The 26,639-nt window shown below is 38.0% G+C and overlaps 1 protein-coding gene across 1 annotated transcript in view; it reads right to left on the bottom strand.

Moving 5' to 3' along the window:
- ITGBL1 (integrin subunit beta like 1) overlaps positions 1–26,639 on the bottom strand; it is a 161,472-nt gene that overhangs the window by 53,403 nt on the left and 81,430 nt on the right. The window contains exon 7 of the mRNA XM_074378488.1: positions 24,420–24,566. Within this exon, the coding sequence (XP_074234589.1) occupies positions 24,420–24,566 (147 nt within the window). The remainder of the gene's footprint in view (positions 1–24,419; positions 24,567–26,639) is intronic.

Genomic DNA, 26,639 nt, shown 5'->3' with positions numbered 1-26,639 from the left:
ATAGAATATGTACCAAAATTGGTTATATATATCACATACTGGCTCACATAAAAATCATTGAAATATTCCAAAACATGGTTTCTGTAAGCTATATTATGTGATCATAATACCATAAACCTAGAAAGAAATAACCCTCCCCCTCAAAAAAAAAAAGTAAGTGAAAGAGAAATTCTACAACTCAGACTACACTGTGAGAAGCAGTGCAAATGAAAGTAAACCATAAAACCTATCATAGAAGTTACTGAAATAGAAGAGAAAATTCCACAAGTAATTCTCATTTAATCCTAACAAGAGATTTATCCTTACTTGTAGATAAGATAAAGGAGAATCAGAAAGGTTAAGTGACCTCTGCTAAGTCACACAGCCTGAAAATGGCTGAAGCAGGACTTCAACCCAGATCTTGTCTCCTATTCCAGAAAAATTTTCAAGATGCTCCATTGGCTCTCTATTGAGAAAACTCAGATCACAACTGGAAAGCATTTAATGAGCTAATCCCTTGCTTCTAAGACTTTTTTTTTTTCAGTTTTTGAAGTTAGGATGAATCTTGAAATAATTTCTCTAAAAAATTATGTACTTTCATTGCCTGCGAGTAGGCAAATTAACATCAATAGAAAATATCTGATTAGGATTTCTCCACAATTGAATTAACTTTAATAAGAATGTGTGCGGCTGGATTTTAATTTAAATCCAAATCCTTCATTTGTTTTAAAAAAAAAAAAAACTTTACAAAGCATTGAAACACAAGAAAGCTATTGTGCCTGCAAAAAACTGCCATGAGCAAAGTGAAAAATCAATTTAGTTCAAGGCAGTAGAAACTGCCAGGTTTCCTGGAGTAGAGAGTACTTTTTAAAACTAGGAGAGAGAGACATGGGTGATTCTTCAAAAGGACCGTCACTCAAGTGCTAACACCAATCAGTGACTTTTAAGGTAAGCTGCTTGTCCTGGAAAAAGTTGTTATTCTCTTACAAATACTTTTTTAAAAAAAACTGAAATGCCCACAAAAATCTGTTATTTTTTTTTTTTTTGCACCATGAATTTACAGCATCATTTTCAAAATGCTTCATAGATCAAGGACTATGCAAAAGGCTATAAAAATATATGGGTTGTAATGATGCATATTTTGAAATAGCAAAAAAGTTATAAAGAATTTGCAGGCACTATCTATGAAGAAGGCTTAGTTTTTTTGATAATAAAATTGATAAATATTTGCCATTTTTAATTTTGTTTAAATGAGGATATTTAATATAGCATTTCTACTCCCAAACCTGTTATTTACATAGTTGCCAACCATTGGTCTGCTTTATCTGAATGTCTTAAATCTAGGAAAGAGGTTATGCTAGGTGTATTGGGGATGTAAGCATTTTTCCTGGTCCAGCACTGTTCCTTTCTAGACAACTGTCATCAGAAAAGAAATTGATATCCATCCACTTCCTCCTGTTTCTGAAGTTTCAATTTGTGGTTATTTCACTGAACACTCCAACTCAAATTTATTCTAGTAGGATGGTGCTATTAAAGCTGACAGAGGCTTTAATCATCACAGAGCCTGAGATAACAGTTTTATTTCTCCTGAGTGTTCAAATAAAGTTAACAACAAACGTAATATGATGCAACATGATAAAGATAATTAGGCTTATTTTTTCAGGATGTGCACGTACTGCTTTCAGTTTCTGATATTTAAATCCATTTACTGTCATGTTATTTTACGGTCTCTTCAAATGCTGAATTGAAATATCACCCCATGATGAAAAACCGCTTAAAGTATATTTGCTGTTCTCTCCAATAATTAATGCAATCTTTCAAAATTAAAAGAAAAATACCTTCCTTTTTAAACATTAATTTGTCAAATGCTTAAATATCAACCTTAGTCTGTAGCACGTGGAGGAATCATTTCAGAAATGTAAAGGTTAGGCACATTACTAATGCATTTAAATTCCAGTTTTCAATTTCCTCTTCAACTTTACCATCTAGCGTAGCAGGAACCAGCATACCTTAATCAGTAATTTGGCTCCATCAGGCCTGAATGCAGGCCCTCCTAATGACCTTACAAATGCATTTCTAGTGGGAGGGAGTATAGAGCCAAGACACGAAGGAGAGTAATCAAGAATCAAAAGATTCCATTTGGTACCAGGAGAGGAAATTATTTTAAAAATATGTTTGGGTACCTCAAAATATCATTCTGAATTTATTATCATTATTTTCTTTTAGGATTTCATAAAAATACTGCCCAGGGCACTCTTTGGCCCCTGGTCATTGAATCTAGAAGGATCACGTTCCCAACATGCTAAGAGAGAAGGCTCAACCTCCAGGCACTGCCACAATTCCCAGGGCCTCCAAAGCGGTCATTACCACCCACCCAGACCTCTCAACCCTTCCTCTGGCAAACAGAAGCCAAACCTGCTGGCAGACCTGTAACAAAGGAACAATGCAGTCCTAATCAGTCCTCATGGTGAGTACCGGTCCCCTGCGGATGGCGTTACAATGCAGATTCTGGTTAAGTGGGCCTGAGGTGGGGTCTGGTTTCTGAGCCCCTAGATCATGTGATGCTGATACTGTTAGTCCAAGGACCACACTCTGGACGGCAAAGGTATAATGGTTGAGGCCTGGTATTGCTTTCAACACTATTGAGTCAAAATCCCATCATGGCAGGGGTGGGGCAGTATAGCTCAGTGGTAGAGCAGGTGCTTAGCATGCATGAGGCCCTGGGTTCAATCCCTGGTACCTCCATTAGGAAAATAAAAAACAATTTTAAAAAATCCTGCCATTTATCAGCTATGACATTTTGCACAAGTCATTCCCCTGAGTTTAATTTCTTCCTGGGTGGACTGACAGTATCTACTGATTATTTTTTAATGTTAGAGTGTAACTGATACATTTACAGGAAGTCTTTAGAACAGTGTCTAACATACTGTAAGAGCTCACTGAAAGTTAGCTGTTACTGTTACTGGGTATAAATACAGAGCTGAGAGAGATGAGGTCTCGCAGTGTAGGGTAGTTACAGAGCTATCCAGCCCTACTCATAACCCACGACCTACAGATGAAACAGTGTCACCCCTGAAATCAAATTAAATGCCATCTCATATGTTACTGAATTTTCATTGTCAAAGCAAAGACATACTAAGTTTTAACTGGTAGGAATATAACTAAGTCAGAATTTGAGAAGGTGCATAATCAAGAATCTACCCATTTATAATGAAGTAGTTCTTCCAAGTCTGCGCCAAGACTGTTGACTAAGTCCTTCTGCACACTGAAGGCTACTGTCAACTTCTGTCGCTTTGTGACACCAGTTCTCCATCAGGTCTGATGATTAAATCAACAACCTTTCATTTGGTAAAACAAGAAAAGTAATCACAAGAGCTGCAATTGTGTCACCGAAAAAACATCTCTGGCTTTAAAAAATAAGTACACTCACTGCCTGTGCCTCTACATTTATCTACCAGCAGGGGACCATTATGTGGTGACAACATTCTGTTCCAGAGGCATTATCTCTGAATAATTACCTGCTTCTTCTCTCTGTGGACTGATGTTCCGGCAGCTCCTTTAATTTGGTATATGGCAGGATTCACAGATTGCGCCTTATTACTATAAAAAATGCCTTCTCCACCCGCTACGAAAATGAGGGTAAATGTTAGCCACATCGTGAATGGGGCTGCAGTGGAGTTCATTTGCAGCCTACTGATGGGGAGGGTTCCCCTCACCTTCCTGAAACACTTCACAACAAAGGAATCTGTGGGCGGCTCCAGCTGGTTGCAGTGACCAGGAGTTGAAGGGAGAGGAAATCCTTGATGCTGGGCTCTCCTGCCTGATTCTCAGAAGGGTCACTGATTTAACAGGAATAAAACGCACAGAGGCTTTGAGCCGCATGTCAGCACTGGACAAAGAGAAAGCACAGCGCTCATTCTCATCCCTTTGGCTTTTTTCTACCTCGGCTTTTGGTCTGACCAACCCCAGGTGAAGCTGTAATCCAGAGCCTTCCCTACCCTCCTTCCACAGACACTCCATTTCCTTTTGGAGTGACAGTCTATTTTTAAATAATTTCAGGTGAACATTTAAAGGCTCAGAGCAGGGAAAATGAAATGAGTTGTAGTCATTGGAGCACAGAATATAAACGTTTGCCTAGAGTGGAGACGAATTCAGGAAGAAATGGTGTTTGCTTTCACTAAAGCAGAGGTTTTCACATTTGAACAGCAACAACTAGGAACCAGGAGAAACGTTTTATTCCAAATCAAATCATTAATAGATCTGGACTCAATAAAACATATGCGAGTGAAATTTACCTGGAAGAAGCAAGGGGGAGGTGTGGTTAAACAGCATCAACTCCAGATTTTTTCTTTCCAAAGTACCTCCAGGATATCTCCAGAGTCTCTCTAGGAACCCTGGGGTCTGCTCTGAGTGAATACAAGGCCCTGCATTTACTGCTATTTTCCACGCACTGCAGAGGGACATGTTTAACCAGTCCAGTGGAATATTTACAAAATCTGTTCCTTTAGTTGTTTTATGCGATGGGGCATTTTTGAAATGAGATTTAAAATAGACTCAACAGGCTAGAGTGTATGTTCAAAATGTATTATTTCATTCCTTTAAAATGTTCTACAATCAGACTATTCCCTAGACTGCCCTGCTGATCTCATCCAGCATGAAGGAGGAAGTTCTTGTGTTAATTGCCCATTTTTAAATCTTGCCCTTCCTCTTAGATCCGTGTAATGTGAAGGTTAAGTGTGACTGCAGTGATTTTCTTTACATCTTTGGAATTGCAGTGACTCACAGGTGAACTCATTACCTGTCCTCAGAGAAAAGTCAACAGGATACCTAGGTTTTATAAGTTTATAGCATCATCTTGTCAGGAATCTGTGAGAACCATACATGAAGGAATAGCTAAATTTTTTTACATGCCTTTTACAGAAATAATGGCATCATGTCTCTCTATGTGGAATGAGAAATAAAACAGAACTTTGCATTAGATATTCGGACAGAAATAAGAAAACCATTTCAGTATAAGAAAACATGAAATGACTCATTTAATAATTTTTTTTTGACTTTTAGAGAAAACATTAGGTAGTTATAACCCTAGAATAACTTAGGGTAATCTTTAAAAATTTCTTACAGATTGTTGATTATATACTAAATATTATACCACTCTGTCACAGGGATCAAGTTAAACTGATAAACAACAGATTGCACTGTTTTATCAATTGATAAATTTTTATTCAAATTTGTGATGAGTTATTTTTAATAGCAAAGATTAAAACACAAAATTTAAATGGAGAATAAAGTCCATCTTAATAATGTTAGCAATATCAGTGATTTATAGAAATTGCATAGTATTAATGAATTAAAATTTTGTTCATCTGTCTGCAAAATGCAAATGTAGTCTATTCCCAATTAGAGAAAAAAGCATAAATAATGGAAGATTTTCATATTATTGCTAACTGATTTTGGAATTAAGTCACAAGTATAAGAAAATGCATTCACATGTGCCTACAAACCTCATTCTAGGCTCAATTTCCCTTTTCAGTGCTGGGAATACAGAACTAAATCCATGAGAAGAAGCCTGGTGTTCACTGAAACAAAGATTTTCCATTCATGGTTCTCTAACAACTTAGGATCCCATGCTTAAAACCAATTCTTTTGTTTTGTTTTGTTTTGTTTTGCAGATGATTATTTTTTACTTGAAGTATAGTTGATTTACATTGTTTCAGGTGTACAGCAAAATGATTCAGTTATACATATAAGAACCAATTCTTTAATTACTCGTAACATGATCATTTATTTAAAGGAGAAAACACTGGATTCGTCTGTGCATTCATTTAGTCATTTATTTCACAGTCAAGCATTGCTCTGGACTCTCAGCCAAGTACTTTTTGATGCTGGAATCTAGAAGTACAGAGACAAAAATGACACTACTCATGAAGCCAACAATAAGAGAGACCAACATAAACAAATAATTTTAGTAAAGTGTCCGCAGGGTTAGCCGTAGCATGGAAAAGGTAGATCACATCTACATGTGAGATCTGATTTACCCCAACAGACAATGTGTCAGGATATTCTAGGCAGAAAGAAGGATACACACATGGAAGAAACTGGACTAGAGTAGTATTGATGAAAATAGAAATAAGACAATTTATACAAAGAAAGAGAGACAGACACTGTTATTAGCTATGTGGGGATAAACATAATACCACCATTGTGAGGTCGAGAGAGTGTTAAAGGAAATATATCAAGCACTCAGTGCAATGCCTAGCACGTAGTAAATCGTCATTAAATGTGAACTACTCTTACTCACTAAATCTTCAATCTGATATTGGAAGCACTGCATAAAAACAAAGGTTTAATCAGATTTTTGCATTTAGGGAAAGTTTATTTCAATCAGTGCTTGAGCTTCTAGTACATTCCTAGGTTCTGTGCAGGCAAAGGAAAGAAAAGAAATAGAAAACATAACCGCTGTCTATTAAAGCCACTGTTTTCAGTCTATTAAAACATTTCCTCCCATTTCTTCTTGTTCTGTTCTCTCTCTTTGCTCCCAACCAGCCCAGGCTCTTGAGCTGAAGTGGCGCATCTTCACTTAAATCAACACCGCCTCCAGTTTATTTCCTTGTCTGACCCAAGCTTTGGGGATAATCTGCCAAACTTTTCCACTTCCTGATTTCAATTATCCCCTCAAACCTTAATTTGTTGTTACCAACAGTCTTATTCCCTTTTGACGAAGATAAAGATCTACTTTTTTTCCCCAGAGAAGTCATGGAGGTTAAAAAATTTTTGAAAAAGCTTTCTTTTTCTATTATCTTCCTACCAATGCTTTAAGACTCTGAAAATCTCTGGTCTCCAAAGTCTTGTGCAGAGATGGACAGGAACATTTTAAGAGGAGGAATGAAGACACTGGAGTGTGGGAACACTTTTCAATGAGTATGCAAAGCTCCTTTCAGGCTCAGCATCAACCTAGGGTGGACCAGCTTCCTTAGCTCTTTTTAAGTGAGGGAAAAACAGTCAGAAGGGCTCTAACTCTGAATTTCTGTCACCTAAAATCTAGCTTTTTATAGACTGAAACCAAGACCCAAGGTCATGATTATATTTTGCTGGGAGAGCCTGACGTCTGCAAGGGGTTCTGGTAAGAAATGACATCCTGCCTGACAGATAAGCAAAAATAGAAATACTGAGGCTTCGGGCTCTACACTGGCCGATTTAAAGGAAAAAAATTTTTTTGATGTATTTGGAGGCTGGTAATGTGAGAAATATTTCTAATTCCACACATGCCCAGTGGGAGTGGGAGGATGCCTGGGCTGGAGACATCTACTTGAACAAAGCTGTTCTTCCTGTTAATTGTTCAGAAGGATGTTTATGATATTAACATCGTGCAACGGACAGCTGCCAGCCTGCAAAGGTGTCATCGGTGCCTGGGGGGAGCAGGGGAGCGTCATACAGTTACAGATGGACTTCACCGTTAATTGGGATCTAAAGAAGTCTGAAGACACAGCAAGTGTTCCACCTTTACAATTGGTTTGCTTGTTATTCTTTTGGAGAAGAAAACACAGAAAGTTAATGACAGGAAGTGGAAACCCACTGTTTGCTGCTTCGGGTACAGCCTCCAATGCAGGACTTCAGTGTCAACCATCAGAGAGTCACAGGCACGTTGACAACAGAGCTAATGGCAACTAATCCCCAGATCTCTTTTGTACTTCCAACTTCCCCTCAGCCACATGTCCCCTCTTGTCAAGTGGCACTGAAATGGCTCCAGGCACTTTGGGGATTCAGCCAGAGGAAGTTGACTGAGGACACATTTGCTTCAGGATTAGTGGGGTGTAGTCGTCACCACAGCTTTTCACAGTGTAGGAATGGCTTCTAGGACTACTCCTGATGGAAGTATCGGGTCATAACAACGTACGGCCAGAGATCACGTCATGACATTGCATGCAGTTTCTAATGCCCAGCCTGCATTTGAGAACTTCCACATTTGGAAAGCTGAGAAGAGACAAGTTTGAAGTATACAGAGCCATTTACAGCAGATGCATAAAATTATAATAACATCCTGTTCTGGATTTTGTGATGTTTGTGGTATTTGTCTGCTTTAAAAAGCGTATGTTGATAATAAACTGTAATGAAAGAGAATTTAAAAAAAAAAGGATACAGACATACACATACACATATATATGTATAACCGAATCATTTTGCTGTATACTTGAAACTAACACAATATCGTAAATCAACTGTACTTCAATAGAGGAAAAGAAAAACACAAAAATGTATGTTGATTTCCCTTTTCATCCTAAATAAAACTTCACCTGAACTAATTCATTTTATTAAAAAAGACTCCCAAAATGTAGGGATCGACTTACTTAACTCTAATGATGCACACCCAAATTACAATGTAGAATTATTATGTAGCAACAGGAAAAAAATTCAGATCATGTAATTCATAAAATCATATAACTGTGTTCATGGGTCATTTAAGTAGACTAATGGATTAAATAATGAGATAAAGATGAATATTATGCTTGGTCAAAATATCTTAAAACAGTTTACAGCCACTAAAGACAATATACCCAGACTATATTACAATGTGAAATAAAATGTTAAGAACTCAAACAAGTGCAAAAATTAGGATATGAAGTTCTGTTTAAGAACTGGTTTCCATTACTTTAAAATAACACAAGAGGAAAGTCAACCAGGAAATTACACATTAGCTAATCTTTTTACATTTATGCTTGTAAATGAAGTACTAGCAGTAAAAGAAATACCTTTTTAACATTATTCTTTTTCAGATTGTCTGTAAAAAGTCTTTAAAAAGTCACGGGAATACATTATTCACCCAGAATGAGATTCTGGTGTATATTCTAGTGACTGCGCCAAAGAATATTTCCATAGATCACTGTATTCGTTTTCTACAGCTGCCATAACAAATTACCACAAACTTGGTGGCTAAAAAAACAGAAGATTTATTACCTATGGTTCTGGAGATCAGAAGTCTAAATGGATTTCACTAAGCTAAATAAAGGTGTCAGCAGAATTGTGTCCTTCTGGAGCTTTTGGGGGAAATATTTCCTAGCCTTTTCTAATTTCTGGAGACCAACCACATTCATTGGCTCTTGGTCTCATTCCTCCAACTTCAAAGATAACAACAGAAGGTTAAGTCCTTGCCATGTCAAATTCCTCTGATTCTGACTCCACATCTGTCTCCCCTTCTACTTGTAAGGACCTTTGTGATTATACTGGGCCAACCCAGGTAATTCACTATAATCTCCTGATTAGCAATTTTAACTCCATGTGCCAACTTTTCCCCTTTGCCATGTAATCTAACACAATCACAGGTTCTAGGGATCAGGGCATGAATGTGTCTGCAGGATCATTATTTTGCCTACCACCATCATTAATGAATTGCACCTAATCTCGTGGTGCTGTCCCAGGGTTATGAATCTGAAAATCGTTGCTAAACCAAGAAGGCTTTACATATAATCAAAGATTCTCAAGATCAATACCAACCTGAAACACAGTTGTAGCCAGTAAAAACTGTTTCGTCTGCTCAGAAGGGCTCTTTGAAGTCTTAAAGTCTTACATCTCACCACCCCAGCATTGCCCCCAAGCTAAGCCAAGTTTAACACTCCATCAGCCCTCTCTTGGGACTTATGAATTGGTTCAAAATTGATCCTGGTTCCAAGTTAAACCAATCTGCCAATTTTTTTCTTCCTTGAATTGCCAGGGAAAAATCTCACATCTTCCTTGGTCAGGGCACAGTAAAAATCTAATCCTAGATGATACTAAAATCCATGTCCCTCCTACATGGAGAAAAATTCATCTGCAGGAGGTAAGATTGAGACCAGAATTCTGACAGGAGCAGAAATGTGTGCTGGGGGATGTGTGTGCACACGCGTGTATGTTTGTGTGACAGAGAGAGAGAGACTGATGTGAGGTTGTCTAAATCCCTTTTCCGTTCATCCTAAAGGTCATCTTTACCCCTGTCCCTCTTGGTTATATAAGCACATAACTCATTTGTCTGTTTCTGGTTGAACTGGGATACTGCCATTTGCATCCAAAAGACTCTTAATTAAAATAGATGCTGTGTAAATTTGTTATATCCTCAGCACTGTAATTAATGACAAAGGAATTAAAAACATAATCAAGAAAGCTAGACTTCTTTCAGGACATAAAAACCAAATAAGTCTTAATATGTCCAATACTGGGGATTGTTCTTAAATGTGATCTGGCATTAGTAATGTTACATCTTTCTGTTACTGAGCGTCTTTGATCTATAGTAAGTGTCAACCATGGTCTCCTGAACACTTTCCATATTTATTGCCTACATTGAACAAATAATAGCCAATAGTCTCATTACACATCATTTCTGTCTGTGAAGCCAGTTTGTAACATAGAAATTAAGCCCTTGGCCTCAACCAGAATCTATAAGCAACATCAAAGTTAAAAATATCAGCTACCCAAGTCATTCCATTAGAGGAAGTGTTAGGGAGATCCTCCTTGTCACTTTATATTGCCAATGTAATTAATTGCATTAAATAAAGAAATGAATACATGGATGGATATATGATGAGCAAACAGTTGTGAGCCCAGGGGGTAGGGGCTGGATCGTTCAGTATTAATAACCATCAGTTATTACCGCTTCACGAAACTGTGTGTCAATCTAGTCTACTGCTTCCTCAAGTTACGTGCTCTGTCACACTGTTTGAAATTTCCTTTGCTAGTTTAGCCCTATCCCTCAGATTTCCAAGACTCATATGGATAGGATATTAATTAGCCAAACTGAAAACAATAATAATAGACTGAATATTGATTGGAAATCAGTTTATAGACTGGCTAAATCTCAGCTTGGAACCATGAAGGAATTGCAAAACACCAATTCTATTTCTTCATTAAATTTTACATATGTTAATAAAAGAATTTGTTTTTACATAATGAGATGGGTCTCCTTAAAACAATTCTGAATAAAATTTGATTGGCCTACAAATGAACTTTCCTTCTGTTCTTGTTCCTATACTCCTGTTGTTTCTAAAATGGCACATTGTGCTCTTATGAGCATTCAGTACTGCAACCCTCATTAATCAGAATGGACACCTGTCAGGCATAGAGACTAAAACCCAAAGCATTATAGAAGAAATGTCATTCTGTTCCCGGAGAAAAATAGCAATGGAATTTTTTTCTCTGCTTGAAATTTTCTCAATGTTTCCAATTATCCTAATAAACTTCAGTGACAAATTCTAATGACTTAGAATAAAATGGTTTTGAATTTGGTCCATCTTTTTGTTCCAAACTTGAATTATGTGAACACATTTAAAAAATAGAAGCCAAGACAATCTACTAAATGGGAAAAAATATTTGCAAATGATATGATCAACAAGGGGTTATAATATCCCAAATACATAAACAGCTCATACAAGTCAACATTAAAAAAAAAACCCAAACAACCCAATTTAAAAATGGGCAGAAGATCTGAATAGACATTTTCCAAAAAATACATACAGATGGCTAAAAAGTTGTTCAACATTGCTAATAATCAGAGAAATTCAAATTAAAACCGCAATGAGATACCACCTCACACCTGTTAGAATGGCCATCATCAAAAAGACCATAAATAACAAATGTAAGCTAGGACATGGAGAAAAAGAAACCCTTGCACACTGTTGTTGGTGGGAATGTGAATTGGTGCAGCCACTATGGGAAACGGTATGGAGGTTCCTTAAAAAACTAAAAAGAGAACTACCATATGACCCAGCAATTCTACTACTGGGTATTTATCCAAAACACCAAAAACACTAATTTGAAAAGATACATGAACCCCAATGTTCTTAGCAGCATTATGTATAATAGCCAAGATATGGAAGCAACCTAAGTGTCCATCAACAAATGAATAGACAAAGAAGATGTTTTATACACACACACACACACACACACACAGAGTAGAATACTACTTAGACATAAAAAATGAAATTTTGCCGCTTGCAACAACAAAGAAGGATGTGGAGGGTATTATGCTAAGTGAAATGTCAGACAGAGAAAGAGAAAATATTGTGTTATTTATATGTGGAATGAAAGAAATAAAACAAGTTAGTGAATGTAACAAAAAAGAAACACACTCACAGATACGGAGAACAAACTAATGGTTACCAGTGGGGCGAGGGAAGGTGGGAGGGGTAAAGTAGGAGTGAGGGATTAAGAGGTACAAACTACTATGTACGAAATAAATAAGCTACAAGGATATAAGATACAACACAAGGAATATAGCCAATTTGTATAACTATAAAAGGAACATAACCTTTGAAAATTGTAAATCTCTGTTGTACACCTGAAACTTAATAGCATTGTACATCAGCTGTACCTCAATAAAGAAAAAAGAAGCCACATCATAAGTTACATATACAACTAGATATCACAAAGTATTTCTATAACTGGTAACTAATTTGATAATTTACTAATTTAATTATTAAACTATACAATGTATAGTTAAGGCATATCTAGCTCAAATAAGTTCCTTAATAATCTGCTGTGACATCTCTCTAAAAGTGTTTGATGTTATGCACTGGTTCCTGAATCATTTCCACCTTTTGCTGGTATTATACAGCCCTTTTAGAATCTGGTAAAAGAAGCCACAGACCCTCTCTTTATAAAAATATAAAAGGGTACATACAATATATTTGTGCTATTATAAGAGGCAAGAAGACATTCTCTGACATAAATCATACCAATGTTTTCTTAGGTCAATCTCCCAAGGCAAAAGAAATGAAAGCAAAAATAAATAGAACCTCAGACAAAGACAAATATTATATGATATCACTTATACGTGGAATATAAAAAAATGATACAAATGAACTCACTTACAAAGCAGAAACAGAGTCACAGACATAGAAAACAAACTTATGGTCACCAAAGGGGAAAAGGGTGGGGAGGGATCAAGCAGAAGCTCAGGATTAGCAGATACACGCCACTACATATAAAACACACAAACAACACGGTCCTACTCTATAGCACAGGGAACCATATTCAGTATTTTACAATAACCTATAATGGAAAAGAATCTGAAAAATAATAGGTATGTATATACAACTGAATCACTTCGTTTACACCAGAAATTAGCACATTATAAATCAACTATATTTCAATTAAAAAAAAGAGGTTCTTGTTGCCCTGATACGGAAACAAACCTCCAGAGTTGTATGGATTCTAAGTTAAGAATCCTTGGATGTAGAATTCCAAGAATCCCTCATTACAATACAAATTATTCTGGCTGAAAAAAACACATTCCAGGTTAGTTCTCAGAAAAAGATCTGTGAAGGTTGAATGCAGGTCTAAGGGCTCTGGGCAATTAAGGACCATCGAAGGGTATTTTTGTGAAAGAGATACACCTCCAGCATTCACACCTAAATGCTTTGGAATTACCTCGGATCTATTTAAAAATACAGATTCTCACTCCCACCTCAGATATACAAAAACTGGGATGGAGCAAATCCCTGAATAAACATACCATATTCTTTTCCATTTCTGTGTCTCCTGATGTGACTTCCTGTTTTAGATATTATTTATCTCTTTCTCCAAGAGCATCCCTTCCCCTCTGTGGTCCCCTCCCCACCCCTGCCTCATTGCTTTTCCACCTAGTCAACACAGCATCCGGAAAAGACCCCACACGACAGGAATTTTTCTGCAACTCTTAAGCACTCCCTGAAGCCCCATTTGCTCGGTGGGAAGTAGGGCAAAAACGAAAGTGTCCGTCCTTCTGCGGCGGGACTCTGCCCATTACACAACTCCGCAGAGCAGCGATTCTTAATGTCACTGCAGAGCAGAATCACCAGTGAGCTTTTCAAATCCCCGATGCCCAGGCCACACCGCAGACAAATTAAGTCAGGTGGGAACTCACATGGGTAGTTCTAAAATCCTTCAACAAATTCGAAGTCTCCTCTATGGATTCGTAAAGGACAAAGCCCACTCGACTTGAGTCTGAAAATTTTGCATAAACCATTTTTCTCCTGCTTTCCCACCATCCTCCCTCAGTTTTCAGTTGGCCCTCTTTCCATACGCAGATCTGGCCCAGTAGGACTCCTCAGAGAGGGTCCCTAACTGCCTTTCCTGGAGCCAGCTCCAAACCCTGCCTTGGTCATTCTATCATATTATCTTGATTTTCTTCTCCGGGCACTAACTGAAATGATTTATTTTCTTGTTTAAATCCTTCTGCGCCCAAACTTACCCCAGGTTATCTGAGAGCCCTGACAATGGTTGCCTTATTTATTATTCTATACTCAGCATCTAGACTGGTTTTAGCACATAGTAAGACCCCAATAAATGTGCATTGCATGTATGAATAAGTGAATGACTGAATGAACATTGATGTTGTTTTCTTTAGCAAATTCTTTGGCCTTGAGTTCATCTGCTATGTCATTACTCAAACCCTTGCAATTTCTCACAATTGCACGTTTGTTTTAAAGTTAACAAAGCAATTTCACATGCACCATCTTAATTGTCCCTGACAACATCCTAGAGGAAACAGCTTTTATAATAATACTGTTTTTATGGCTAACAAAACGGATGGTCCATAAGCTAAAATAAAACTTCCCAGGGCCACACAAACACTAAGTGGGGCGAGCATATCTGCCCTGTGAGGTTTTCACAGGCCATACCGCCCTCTCTGTGATTCCTGCCCCTGCAGAGAGAGGCACACGCCCTCACTGATGGGATGAGGCCACAGACGCTGGGGGCAGGGTGTGTGAGCCCCTCTCCCCAGACAGGAGGTCGATGCCTGTCGAGAGCTCTCCCAGGAATCACTGAAGTGAACGATGGGGGTAACATCTGGGAACAGGGTTGAACAACATCATGTCCCAGCCCCATAATGCCTTTGTGCAGCCACAAGCACTCAGGCCTCCCAACACGGCCAGGATCTCATCCTCAAGAATCCCTCCGCATGTGCCTCGTCGTGTAGCAGAATCATCCAGAACAGGGCACTTAGAATCGAGCCTGACTTACACCACTTGGGTTTTGCTGCCACCTCTTTTCTAATCACACTCAAATTGTATAAACTACACTAAGTCCTGTGATTGTCTTGATTGTCTCACTGTTGTGAGTATAATTCAATAGTAATATTAATGATATGCAGCATTCCAGCAAATTAATCAAAGAAGCTGTGCGAGAGATCTTTCTAGTCACCAAATACTCTATTTCTGCTTGCTTTTTTTTTTTTCACATTTCTTTAAGCTCCTTCAGTGAGCTATTGTGCAATACGGGGCTGGCTTAGGAAGAAAATCCAGAGAAAGAAATCCTGGCAAATGATTTAATGTCCTTGTGAAGAATTTTACATATGACCTCAAATGTTTGCTGTTTCATCCTTGGGACCATTCAGACCTGAAAGGGCTTACCACGGTACCATGCCAGACCATTTGGTACTATTTACAAGCATCCACATGGCATGGATATTTTGAGCAGCAACGAGGCCAAAATTATTTAGAAACTTAAATAAGAAGCCAAAGAATGCTGTCTTTCCTCCTTTATTGAAATAAAAGGCATCGCATGAGAAATAAATATTTATGGAGAACCAAAATCTCATCCATCTTAACTGTCATGTTCCAAATGAAAGGATGCCACGACTGAAGACTACATTAGTCTGTACCCAAAACAGTCACATGGTAGAAAGCAGAGTCTAGAAAACAGCTTGGCTAGTCACCTGATTCTCGTGAAGAGCAGTCAGCTCTCTGTCTAGTTGGCTATGCAAAACCAGAGGCGAAGTCTGTTAAGAAGTTGAGTTGTAAATGAAAAGCACAGAGCCCATGAAAGTAAACATACAATCTACGAGTCCCAGTGAGTCAGAACAGAGTCAAGTTCACTTACTGCAGAGAGAAGTGAAGGGGAGAAAAAGGAGCCTGAGGAAGCTACGCTCAAAGTCACCATTAGGATTGTGCTGCCATTTTAGCCTGTGACTTGGTGGCTCACACACCGAACTAGTGGCAGAGCCCAGATTAAATCTAGAGTCTCTCACCCCCATACCAATCACTCACTGTCTTGCCTCACTGTGACATGAGTCCCTTTGCCACTTACAACACTCGGGTATGTGCACTCATACCCAGTACAGACAATGTGACCCGCAAATACTAATCTAACTGCTAGACTGTTGTCATCTTACTACTTTGTTAATATGAATGACTCAATAAAACACTAGAAGAGTGTCTGTCTTCCCCTATTCTGTCAGTAGGTAAGTAAACATGACTGGAGGTGCAGGAAGGGGAAGAAAAGCACTTGAGTGGATGCTAACCTATTTGCCTTGTTCATGGAAAGGCTTGGATCTCGGTCACTTTAATTACATTAAACTTGGTATTTTAGCAATGATGCAATGGAGTGGGCACTAAAGGTTAACCTGACATTTCCATGACATCATTTTAGCTTATTTAAAATTCGTACTTGCAATACGTGTCCTTCTTACTAACACTAACCTCATAAGACATTAATGAGAACAAGAGCCCTGCAAAGAGCTGCTTTGTCTATCTCAAACCTATCACGGCTTGGGGAGGGGTACAGGGGGATGGGAGAAGTGACATCTGCCCCCAGGCTGTCTCCCTCCCCTGCCTCATTCTTCATCGATCATCAGAGGTGAATTTCTTTACTGTTCCTGGAAAAGGTTATTCCCTTGTCAACTCAATGTTTCTCTCCATGCCGGTTCTTTACCTGGAATGCCCTTTTTTTCTAAATCATTATCTCTAATGCTACTCATCCCTGCAGATCCAATTCTGGCTTCACTCACTTCAGGCCATATTTGCACCTAAATTTATTTAGAAAACAGTATCTTCTTCCTCTGACCCACAAGACACTCAATCCTCTCTCCCCACTATTTGTCACTTTTGTCACAAATACTTAGCATGGGGATCAGCAAACTTTTTCTGCACAGGGCCAGGGAGTAAACATTACAGGACCTGTGTGCCAAATGCCTTCTGTGGCAACTACTCAGCTCTGCCATTATAGCAAAAATGCAGCCATAGGTAAACAGATGAGCATAGCTGTGTTCCAATAAAACTTCATTTCCAAAAACAGAATGTGGGTCTCTTGGTCCCAGTTTCCTGACTCTCAGCTTAGCATGGAAATACTTGGTAGGGTGATCAAGAAATATTAGATTTATTAAATTTGATATGCAACATTAAACATGAAAATATGAAGCTTAAGATGGCTATACGCTCTAGTGTGATTACACGTTAAACATACTAATTGTTACTGAATATAAATTTGCATATATATTCATTATGCAAATTTAACACAGTGACCCACCCTATAAATTTTTAACAACATCTTATGTGTGGAAGAAAGGAATCATACAGTTCTGATCATCTATATGATCCTAAAGCCTAGACAAGATAATGACATTCTGCCTCACTGATTTTCTATTAAAAATAAAGTCTGTAGAATGCATAATTCTATGAAGATTATGGCTGATAGCCAGAACAGATTGTTTCTCACTAAAAATAGCTGGTCTTCCTGTTTATATTGAATAAAATCCAGTAAATGGCCACTGGAGCTCCACACTGCATCCTTCGCTATGTGCTTAATGTTGTAACAGAAATAAATATATAATTATAGTAACAAAATTGTCATAGTTGTCACACATTTCATTTTAAGGTCACTTAAAGAAATTGGGATTGGATTCATGTCCCATATTCTATTTTCATTTCAAATTGATTTTGACAATATTTGCTGCAGCCTTTTACTAGGAAGTTTTCTTGGCCCAAAAATTTCACCGGTTTTCAATTTACCACATAAAAGTATGCAAAACGTAATAAAAATTGTCTGTTTATTTGGATCGATTCTTATCTTTGACACAGTGTTCTGTTGCCGTAGATAAAACATTTAAGCAAGATCGCTGACTGAAACACGAAAAAATATTCACTCTGTCTTGGGAGTGATATAGTTTCCTGGGCTGTGGATTAGAAACACCTCAGGTTATCAAAAAAAAAAAAAATACTGTGTTTATTATTTTCCATTGAATTATTTTCTACCACCTTTTAAAAGGACAGACAAAATTATTCAATTCAGCTTTGAATCTCTTCCTTTCCTCTCTGCTCTGTTAAATATAAAAATAGAAAGAGGGAAGGCAAGATAAAATAAAGGCGGGGAAATAAGGCACACAGATAATTATTTATCCACTGGAAAGGGGAGTCCCTACATGAAATCTTCATTTCTTGGCTCTTTTCCATTATTTTAGCAATTTCTTTCAACGTACACAAATTATGCCTTCAGTTTAGTAAATTCTGCTTCCTCCTTTGACTGTGAGATTTAGAACTGGATTGAATCAGGACCATCCAGTAAAACACCAGTTCTGCCCACCTGCTCCTTTGGCTTCCTCATGCGGACAGAAAATGCCCCAACACACAGAAAGCCCAGCACATCACGAGGTTTACGTGAAGGACGCTGGAGGCACCGTATTTGGTTCTCCCTTGATCCCAATCTCTTTGTCTCCATATCAGCTTTAATAAGGTCATAATAAATAGCATTTTCATTCCTGAGGTTTTGTGAAATGTAGAATGCATACACAGTTTAAGACATTCTAATAAGTGTCTTCTGGGTACAAAGAAAGCAAAAAATACACAGGCTTTTCTTTTCCTAGACATCGTCTTACTCTTCTGGGTCATTCCATGATAACAGAGCATCTAAAAGCCATAGCAGAGAACGCTGTAAATTTAAGGTGTGCTCGGAGAGCCATGAAAGACTCCCTGGGGAGCCACAGACTGGTTTCTCATCATTTAATGTCTATAATATGACAAAATATAGACTTCTGCTTCTGGTATAGTTTACCAGTTCACTGATATTATCCCCATTTGGTGCATCACTGAAAGCGGGATGAGTCCTTCTGGACACGGAAGAGTAAAGAAGTTATTTTTACAGAGGCATTTCTTCATCTTCTTCGACAGTGGTCCTTAACAACTATGTTTGAAAGGCCATAATTCAGCGCATGACTCCTCCAGGATTCTCAAGCGCTGACAAGTAGTGAATCAATCAATCAAAAAAACCCTTAGAGAAAACCCGAACTTACTCTCCTTCTCAGGGTACGACTGGAAGACACACGGGGTCTCCTTGCCACTTGAAAACTCGATACATAATTTCCCACTTTAGTTAACTTACAATAAGATATCTAATTAGGCCACTGGGGATTTTTAAAATACAATCAAATTCACAATAGGTGGTGTGGTACTTAATGTCAAATGAGGGGAGATCTATCTTCTTAACAATTGTTTTAAGTCCACAATACAACAAAAAAGTTAAAATTGTTAACTATAGGCACCAGGTTGTAGAGCAGATCTCTAAGGCTTCCTCATCTCGTGTAACTGAAACTTACGCCCACTGAGTAACAACACCAACTTCCGCATTTCCTCGTCCCTCCATCCCTGGCAACCACCATTCTCTTTTCTGCTTCTGTAAGTGTGACTATTTTAGATATTTCTCACATTACGCATTCTTAACATACACACACATACACACACAAAAGCAAAGGGATCCAAGAGCATTTTTGGAGGTAATCAATTTGCTTATCACTTTGATTGTGGTGATGGCGTCACAAGTGTAGGCATATATCCAAATTCATCACATTGTATACATTAAACATGTGCAGTGTTTTGTACATCAATTATACCTCAATAAAGCTGTTAAAAATTTTAATTAAAAAATGAAAAGTCCCTCCTCCCCAATTTTTTTTTTTTAGAAATTTAGAGGACTTTCAAGCTTTTAAATTTTTTTTCTCTTCTAAATAATAACTGTATCTCTGTATATGTGAATAAGAATAAAAATGATTTAGTTGTCAAAAAAAATCACATAGAGTAAAAGTCTCATAAGTTGAAAAAATAACAGGTATCATGGAAAACTTCTCTGATAAATAAAAGCAAGAGAATTTAAAGGTGTGCTTTGCCAGTAAAAGAGGGAGATAAATTATGGCTTAAAGTGAAAAATCTCCAGATGGTGGGAATCTGGCATGCCATCATTCTTTGAAAGTATGTTCCTAGGTGAGGGAATTGGATGAACTTGCTTAATTAATTAATTAAAGCATACTAATTGATAAAAATGAGGACATGGTTTCTATTTTCTAGAAGCTACAATATTAAGTAATTAGCCTCAATTTAACATTCTTCTTCCATTCTACACCTCCCCTCGTGGGGGTGTATGGTTATGTGTGCTGAAGGACCAAAACATATGCAACACCTCCTAGAACAAGTCTGATGAGAGAAAACCGAAGGGCACAGAGGACAGACAACAGAAGCACATGGGACTGTGGCACCAAACAAAAAGATGACTTAGACACAAGGACAAATGATGATCAAAGAAGGCAAATACTGCAAACACAAGCCTCTGAATATTAATGCCTGCAGATAAATCATTTGTTTTGATGACTATAGAAGTCAATGGATGAGTTGGATAAATGGTAAAAGTTTATAACGCTAAGAGCGAAATACATCATGAAAGCAAATTGATTAGTTAAATCGTCACTGTTGGTGGGCTAAAGGAACCCCTCTTTCCACTCGTGGTAGGGGGTATACTGGTGCAATTATTACAGAGAATATAAATTCTTTGGGCAATTTTTTGATTGAAAAGTTTTAATATATTTTTATTCATTTAGATCTATGCAATCCACATCAAAGAATTAATACTTAGGATTTATGCAAATATTCTGCTAGACGAATGTAAATTATGACATTTGTAACTTGAATAAAATAAGAGGCAATTTAGACGTCTAAGAAAAGAGGGTTCATTAAATTTTTTTGCTACAATCATGTTATGGAATACTATACAGCCAAATCAATAATTTTGCAGAAGAATATTTATAACATGAAAATATACTCATTATGAGTTGTCCAGCAAACTGGCATGCTAAAAGAACATGTTCACAAACTGGCATGTTAGTAAACTACCAAAAATGACAGCTCTGACGTCGGAGGGCCTGTATTAAAAGTTGGTATTAAACCTGCACCTCAGGCACTTACTATGTAAGATGGCAAACTGTTCGAATTTCCAATTTCTTTTTCTGTAAAAAGAATAATAATTATGCTCCTTCTTACCTCATTGTGTTTGGGGAATATTAAAGAAGATAATACATTTGAAGTCCTTAGCATTTTACCTGTTGATGCTGTTGACAGAATAGTATAAGCATATCATCCGTCATATATATAGATGCTTATGCTTATTTTGATTTCAGTATTGATACTGATAAGATGTACATACATGGTTATAAACCTCAAAGTTTTTATGCCCATCCCTTTGGATTTCAGTGTGATTTTTGTTGCTTTTGCTTGTTTGTCTGCTTTGCTTGAGCTGCGGAAGCGAGCAGGGGTCAGGAGTTCTGCGGCCGTAACACACAACCCCAGTATCTCAGCTGCTTAAGACAACAAAGGTTTATTTCTCACTCACGTTACAGGTCCTTGGTGGGTCCACAAAGGTTGCTGGTGGTCATCCTCATTCAGAGATCCAGGCTAATGCATCGGCCACCATCTCAAACACTACCAATCCCCTCGCCAGGGAAAAAGAGGGAATGACCAATCTCTGACAGCCTCTTAAACCTCCACTCCCAACACCACACATCCCTTTGCTCACATTTTTTGGCCAAAGCCAGACACATACTCAGGAGACCCTCAATAATACCAAACATGTATTTTTAAGTCAAAAAGAGTTTAAAACTAACGTGTAGACTATCGTAAACCATTTTAAGTTTTAGAGCAGAACACTGACAGGAGAATTGAGAAAGTTCCCTCCTCCCCCCAACCCCAGGAGCAGAAATTAGGATGAATCGCTGTACGTCCATCCTGACTCTATGAGAGTTACTTAACTAGATGAGGGAGTTAAAGCTGGGAATTGACGAGAGCATCTAAATTATCCCTCTAACTTTAAGACATCATGGTCACACTTAGTCATCACTGGCAGAAGCAAGTGAGCTAATTTCTGGTGAAAAAATGCCTGCATTTGGCCCCCAAGGTGGACTACACCGAGGAGCCCGAGTACCACCAGGAGAACTGTTCTTCCCCCTCGGCCCCAGCAAGCGAGCTGCTGCGGCTCTGGCTGGAGAACCAGCGGGCCTTGTAATTGCTTTCCTCACTCATGTAACCACAGCTGCAGGTGTCATTCATAAACTGCTAAACCAATCCTTTGGCAGTTTTCACATTGGCTATTTGCTTTGAAACCTGCAATGCCCATGCGTTGCAGACACAGCCCGAGGAGAAAGGAAGAGTGTCTGACCACTGGTCCGAGCACTGGACTGCCTGTCATTAATCCTCGGCCTTCATTCTCAGAATTCCTATATTTTGTAATGGTTCCCTGGAAAAATCACTTTATTCATCAATAGCTTCATTTCCCTGCAGGAAACCAGAGAAGCTCATATTTTATCTGTAAAGTGCTTCAAAAGCCTTGAATGAATTACAAAAACCAAAATAAAAAATATAATTCTATACTTGTCAACACTCTTTTAATAAAATTAACTTTAAATATACTCTGTTGCTTTAAAATGATAGCTAATAAGTCAGTGAACCTCTAGAAAGGTAGGAGACAAATATATGTTTGTCAGAGTCCATTAAAAATTGACATATAAAGTCCAAAAATAATTCTCTTGCACTAGCATTGTATAAAAAAATCTCAGGACAGCTGAAAAACCACTGGCAAATATATACATATATACCTAAAGTCACTTTCTACATTTCATAGATATTTTATATGCTTTTCTTAGTTTTCCATTATATATTTGTTATTTTTAGCAATAAATAAATAATAGTAGTCAGAGGGATTTTTAGTCTTTGCTATTTAAAAGCTTAATAAGCTTACTTAAGCACTAGAATCACAACATTTTATGAATGCCGGTAGAACAGTGGTTCCTGTCTGGGATTATTAGCGAAAGATTGGGCAATTCAGAAATGCTTCTGAGATTAAAAATTCCTTCCACCCATCACCTGTCCTCCCTCCTATAATCATTAGGGATGAATATCACAGTATGGGAAAACACTGTTACAAATAATCTTGGACACTTTGGGAGGTTTCCGCCCAGAGGAAGCTATAAGTCATGAAAAAGACACGTGATAAGAAATAATGATGAGGATGTGGAGGACCTGGAACCTTCAGCCACTGCTGGAGGAAATGTATAGTCACTCTATAGACTACCTGGTGGTACCTTAGAAAGGTAAACACAGAGTTACTACCTGACTCAGTGATTCCACTCATAGGTAGATATCCAAGAGAAATTGAAAACACACGTGCGTACAAAAACTTGTATCCACAGCATGTTATTCATGATGGCCAAAAGTAGAAACAATGCAAATATTTACCAACAGTTGAATGAATAAACAAATATGGTATATCCATATAAATAAATATCACCCAGCCATAAAATGAAGATATGTTACAACGACACATGCTACAACATTGAAATTATGAAGCTAAGTGAAAGAAGCCAGAAACAAAAAGAACACATATTTTATGATTCCATGTATGTGAAATGTCCAGATTAGACAAATCCACAGAGACAGGAAGTAGATTCGTGGTTTCTAGGGACTGAGTGGAGAGGATAACGAGAGAGCCTGTGAAGGGGGTACGGGGTTTCTTTCCGTGGTGACAATAATGAGGTAGTGGTGATGGTCAGGTAGTTCTGTGAATATACAAAAACCCACTAAGCTGTACACTTTAAAAGAGTGAATTTTATAACATTTGAATTGTATTTCAATTTAAAAATTCATTTTTCCAAAAAAAAATCTATGCAACATAAAATTAAATTTCTGATCTAACATTTAGGTAAAGGAAATCTTTCTCCTTTTCCTCTTTCATGAACAAAATTTGTAATCACTTTAATTACTAGTTCCTCTGAAGGCATATTTCACGTTAACTTTGCCATTTTCATGTCAGAGGTGAAACTGTATTTCTTTTTTCGATAAATCATAAAGAATGAAGCCAGCTTTCCTCTAGATGAATTCTTCCTTCTCCTCCAATTTGTACTGATCTGGTACCAAGCGCACACCTGAGGCCACATGCCTTCTAAAACAGGACAAGCTTATTCTGAGCTATCTGCTTATATGTGATGCTTTTTCAAAAGCCAACGATACAACTCATCAGAATGTTATTGAGTTTCAGAAATGTCAGTGGACAATTAGATGGTCTTACTCAGAAAGCTTTGAGCAAATATCTAAATTGGTTTTTTTCCCCCCTTTTTTAACGTAGCATTGAACTGAACTGAGCTGAATGGAAATTGAACAGACCTCAAAGCTGATGCAGACTGATACGGTGAGCGTGCGTGTGAGAGAGCGAGTGTGTGTGTGTGACAGAGATTGTATTTCTCCACGTGCTTTCACTCATGGATACTGGAGTCACTGTTAGCTCTGAAAAGACGGATTTTTCCCTTATTCAGGGATCTCAGCTACCTTTTCAATAAGATAGAGGCGAACTGAACTCATCCCACTCCCAGGGTGAGAAGGGGGGGCCGGGCCGAGGCCCTCGCTTACCCCGCCCCGAGCAAGGCAGCGCGGAGCTCCCCTGGCACCTCCGGGCGCTCTCCTCGGCCGACAGCGCGCAGGAACGCGGGTGCTCACACTTCTTCCCGGACCAGCCCGCTCTGCAGTCACACCTTCCACAGTTACACTGCCCGTGACCTTCACAATGAGAGTGAGAATATACACGTTATTATACGTATATATATGCAATATACACATATATATACATGTATGTGAGAGAAAAACATACGGAGGTCAGAATCAGTGTTCATTTCAACCATGGATGTCACAAACGAGTCAAGATTTCAATTCACACAACATAAAACATTAAGGCAAAAGCCCATTTTTCTCAGTGTTCTTAAATGTCAGCTCTATAGGTCATTTTTTGAGGGGGGAGGTAATTAGGTTTATTTATTCTTTTTTAGAGAAGATACCGGGGGTAGGACCTCGTACACGCTAAGCACGTGCTTTACCGCTGAACTATACGCTCCCCTCAGTACCTGGTCTACACTGATTGATCATGAAGGTTAAAGAAAAGCAACAACCCAGATCGGATAAACAGGGTCACAGGGCCAGAAATTTGAGTCGATCAGAATGCAAGTGCATGTGACTGTATTGGTCTGCTGGGGCCCAAATGGAGGCCTTGATGGATTTGGCAATTAATTTAGGCGGAGGAGAGCCATGGGAAATGGAAAACAATTTGTTTTAGAAACAGGGTCTTCGCTTCTAGAGTCCCCCGCACTTCATTTTCATTACCTTTTTACCACACACTACTTGTTCAGCCTACAGACAGACCCTTAGCTTAAAACCAGTAACCTGTGTGGAGTTCACAATGCTTGAAGACTTATTTCATACGCACAAAGGAGGTCAGGGAAGAAATTAAATTTCTTTACACGTGGACGTAATCTTGTAAAGAACCGTGATGAGTTGTGATGTGCTACAGCAAAAAAATAGACCCCGCGATCAATTAACTAAGTGGGTTCAAATCCTGACCCTGATCCCTACAGAGTAGGGCTAGTCAAATGACAACCTCTTTGAGGCTTAGTTTCTTCATTTTAAAACAGGATAAGATATATTATCCATCCATATTTACCAGAAAGTACATAATATGTCTTAAAATGCTGCATAAAAGTGAGCTACCACTATTTTCATTCATTTGAGCCCACATATATAACTACATAAGAATAGAAATGAAATCAGGATAACTTAGCTGATCTTTTACTAACTCTTAATAACCATCCAGATTCCCATCGTTACAGATGCAAAATAAAGCAGATTTCTATAAATTCTGAAAACATGTATGAAGGATTTTAAAGGAAGTAGAATTCTATTTTCTGTAATAAACCGAATATAATATTAATGGATGAAAATCCATGCAATTCTGTCTTTGGGATCTGATGTTAATGTATATCACACAGTATGGAAATTGGCCTCCAGTGAAGACCAGCCTGTTCTGTCAGTATTCTGTGAGGTTCGTGGGCAGATGTCCACCTTTTGAGTTTGTGAAGAATTGGACGATTCACATAACGTATCAGGAAGTGTTTCACCAGCTATAAACCTGGCTCTTTGTGGAACAAATCATAAAATCATAGGTCAAAGTAGAATGAGCCATTAGAGATCACTGAATCCAAATCTCTCATTTAACACCAAATTCAACTCAACAAGCATGTAGTGAGCAATCATTATGTAACAGAGTCTACACAACAAATTGCTGTTAATATTAATACTTTGCCTTAGAGCTCATCATTTTAAAGGAAAAGTTGATTGCTAATAAATATGTATGACATGTGACTATGATCATTTGGACCTCCAAATATGAGAATTTTTATTATAATACTTTAACTTTCTAGCAATTCTGTCTCAGAGATTATTGGGTTCCATGCTTTTTGCCATTTATCCTGGCTGAAGAAATTCCTAACCATCTTCCCAATCCTCATGTAAATTACAGAAAAATTTGCAAACAGAGCTATATTGCAGATGCATAGTTAAACAAGTTTTTAAAGCAAAATCTTTAACGTTTAAAGTACAATCAATCCTGCTGTTTTATGGGAGCAGCAGCTTTGAAATTCTTGGGGACAAGAGGTTCAAGGGCAGGCAGATCTGCCACGAGGATGCCGGACAAAGTACAGAACATGCTGCCATTTGCAGAAGACTAAGGTGACACTTCAACAATAAAACTGAAAAACAGAGTTAGATTGAAGGGGAAAAGGCTTTACTCTTGAAAGCTGAAAA

Source organism: Camelus bactrianus, chromosome 14, assembly GCF_048773025.1.
Source record: "Camelus bactrianus isolate YW-2024 breed Bactrian camel chromosome 14, ASM4877302v1, whole genome shotgun sequence".
NCBI lineage: Eukaryota > Metazoa > Chordata > Mammalia > Artiodactyla > Camelidae > Camelus > Camelus bactrianus.
The sequence above is the reverse complement of the archived record's forward strand: the minus strand, read 5'-3'. Positions and strand labels throughout refer to the sequence as shown.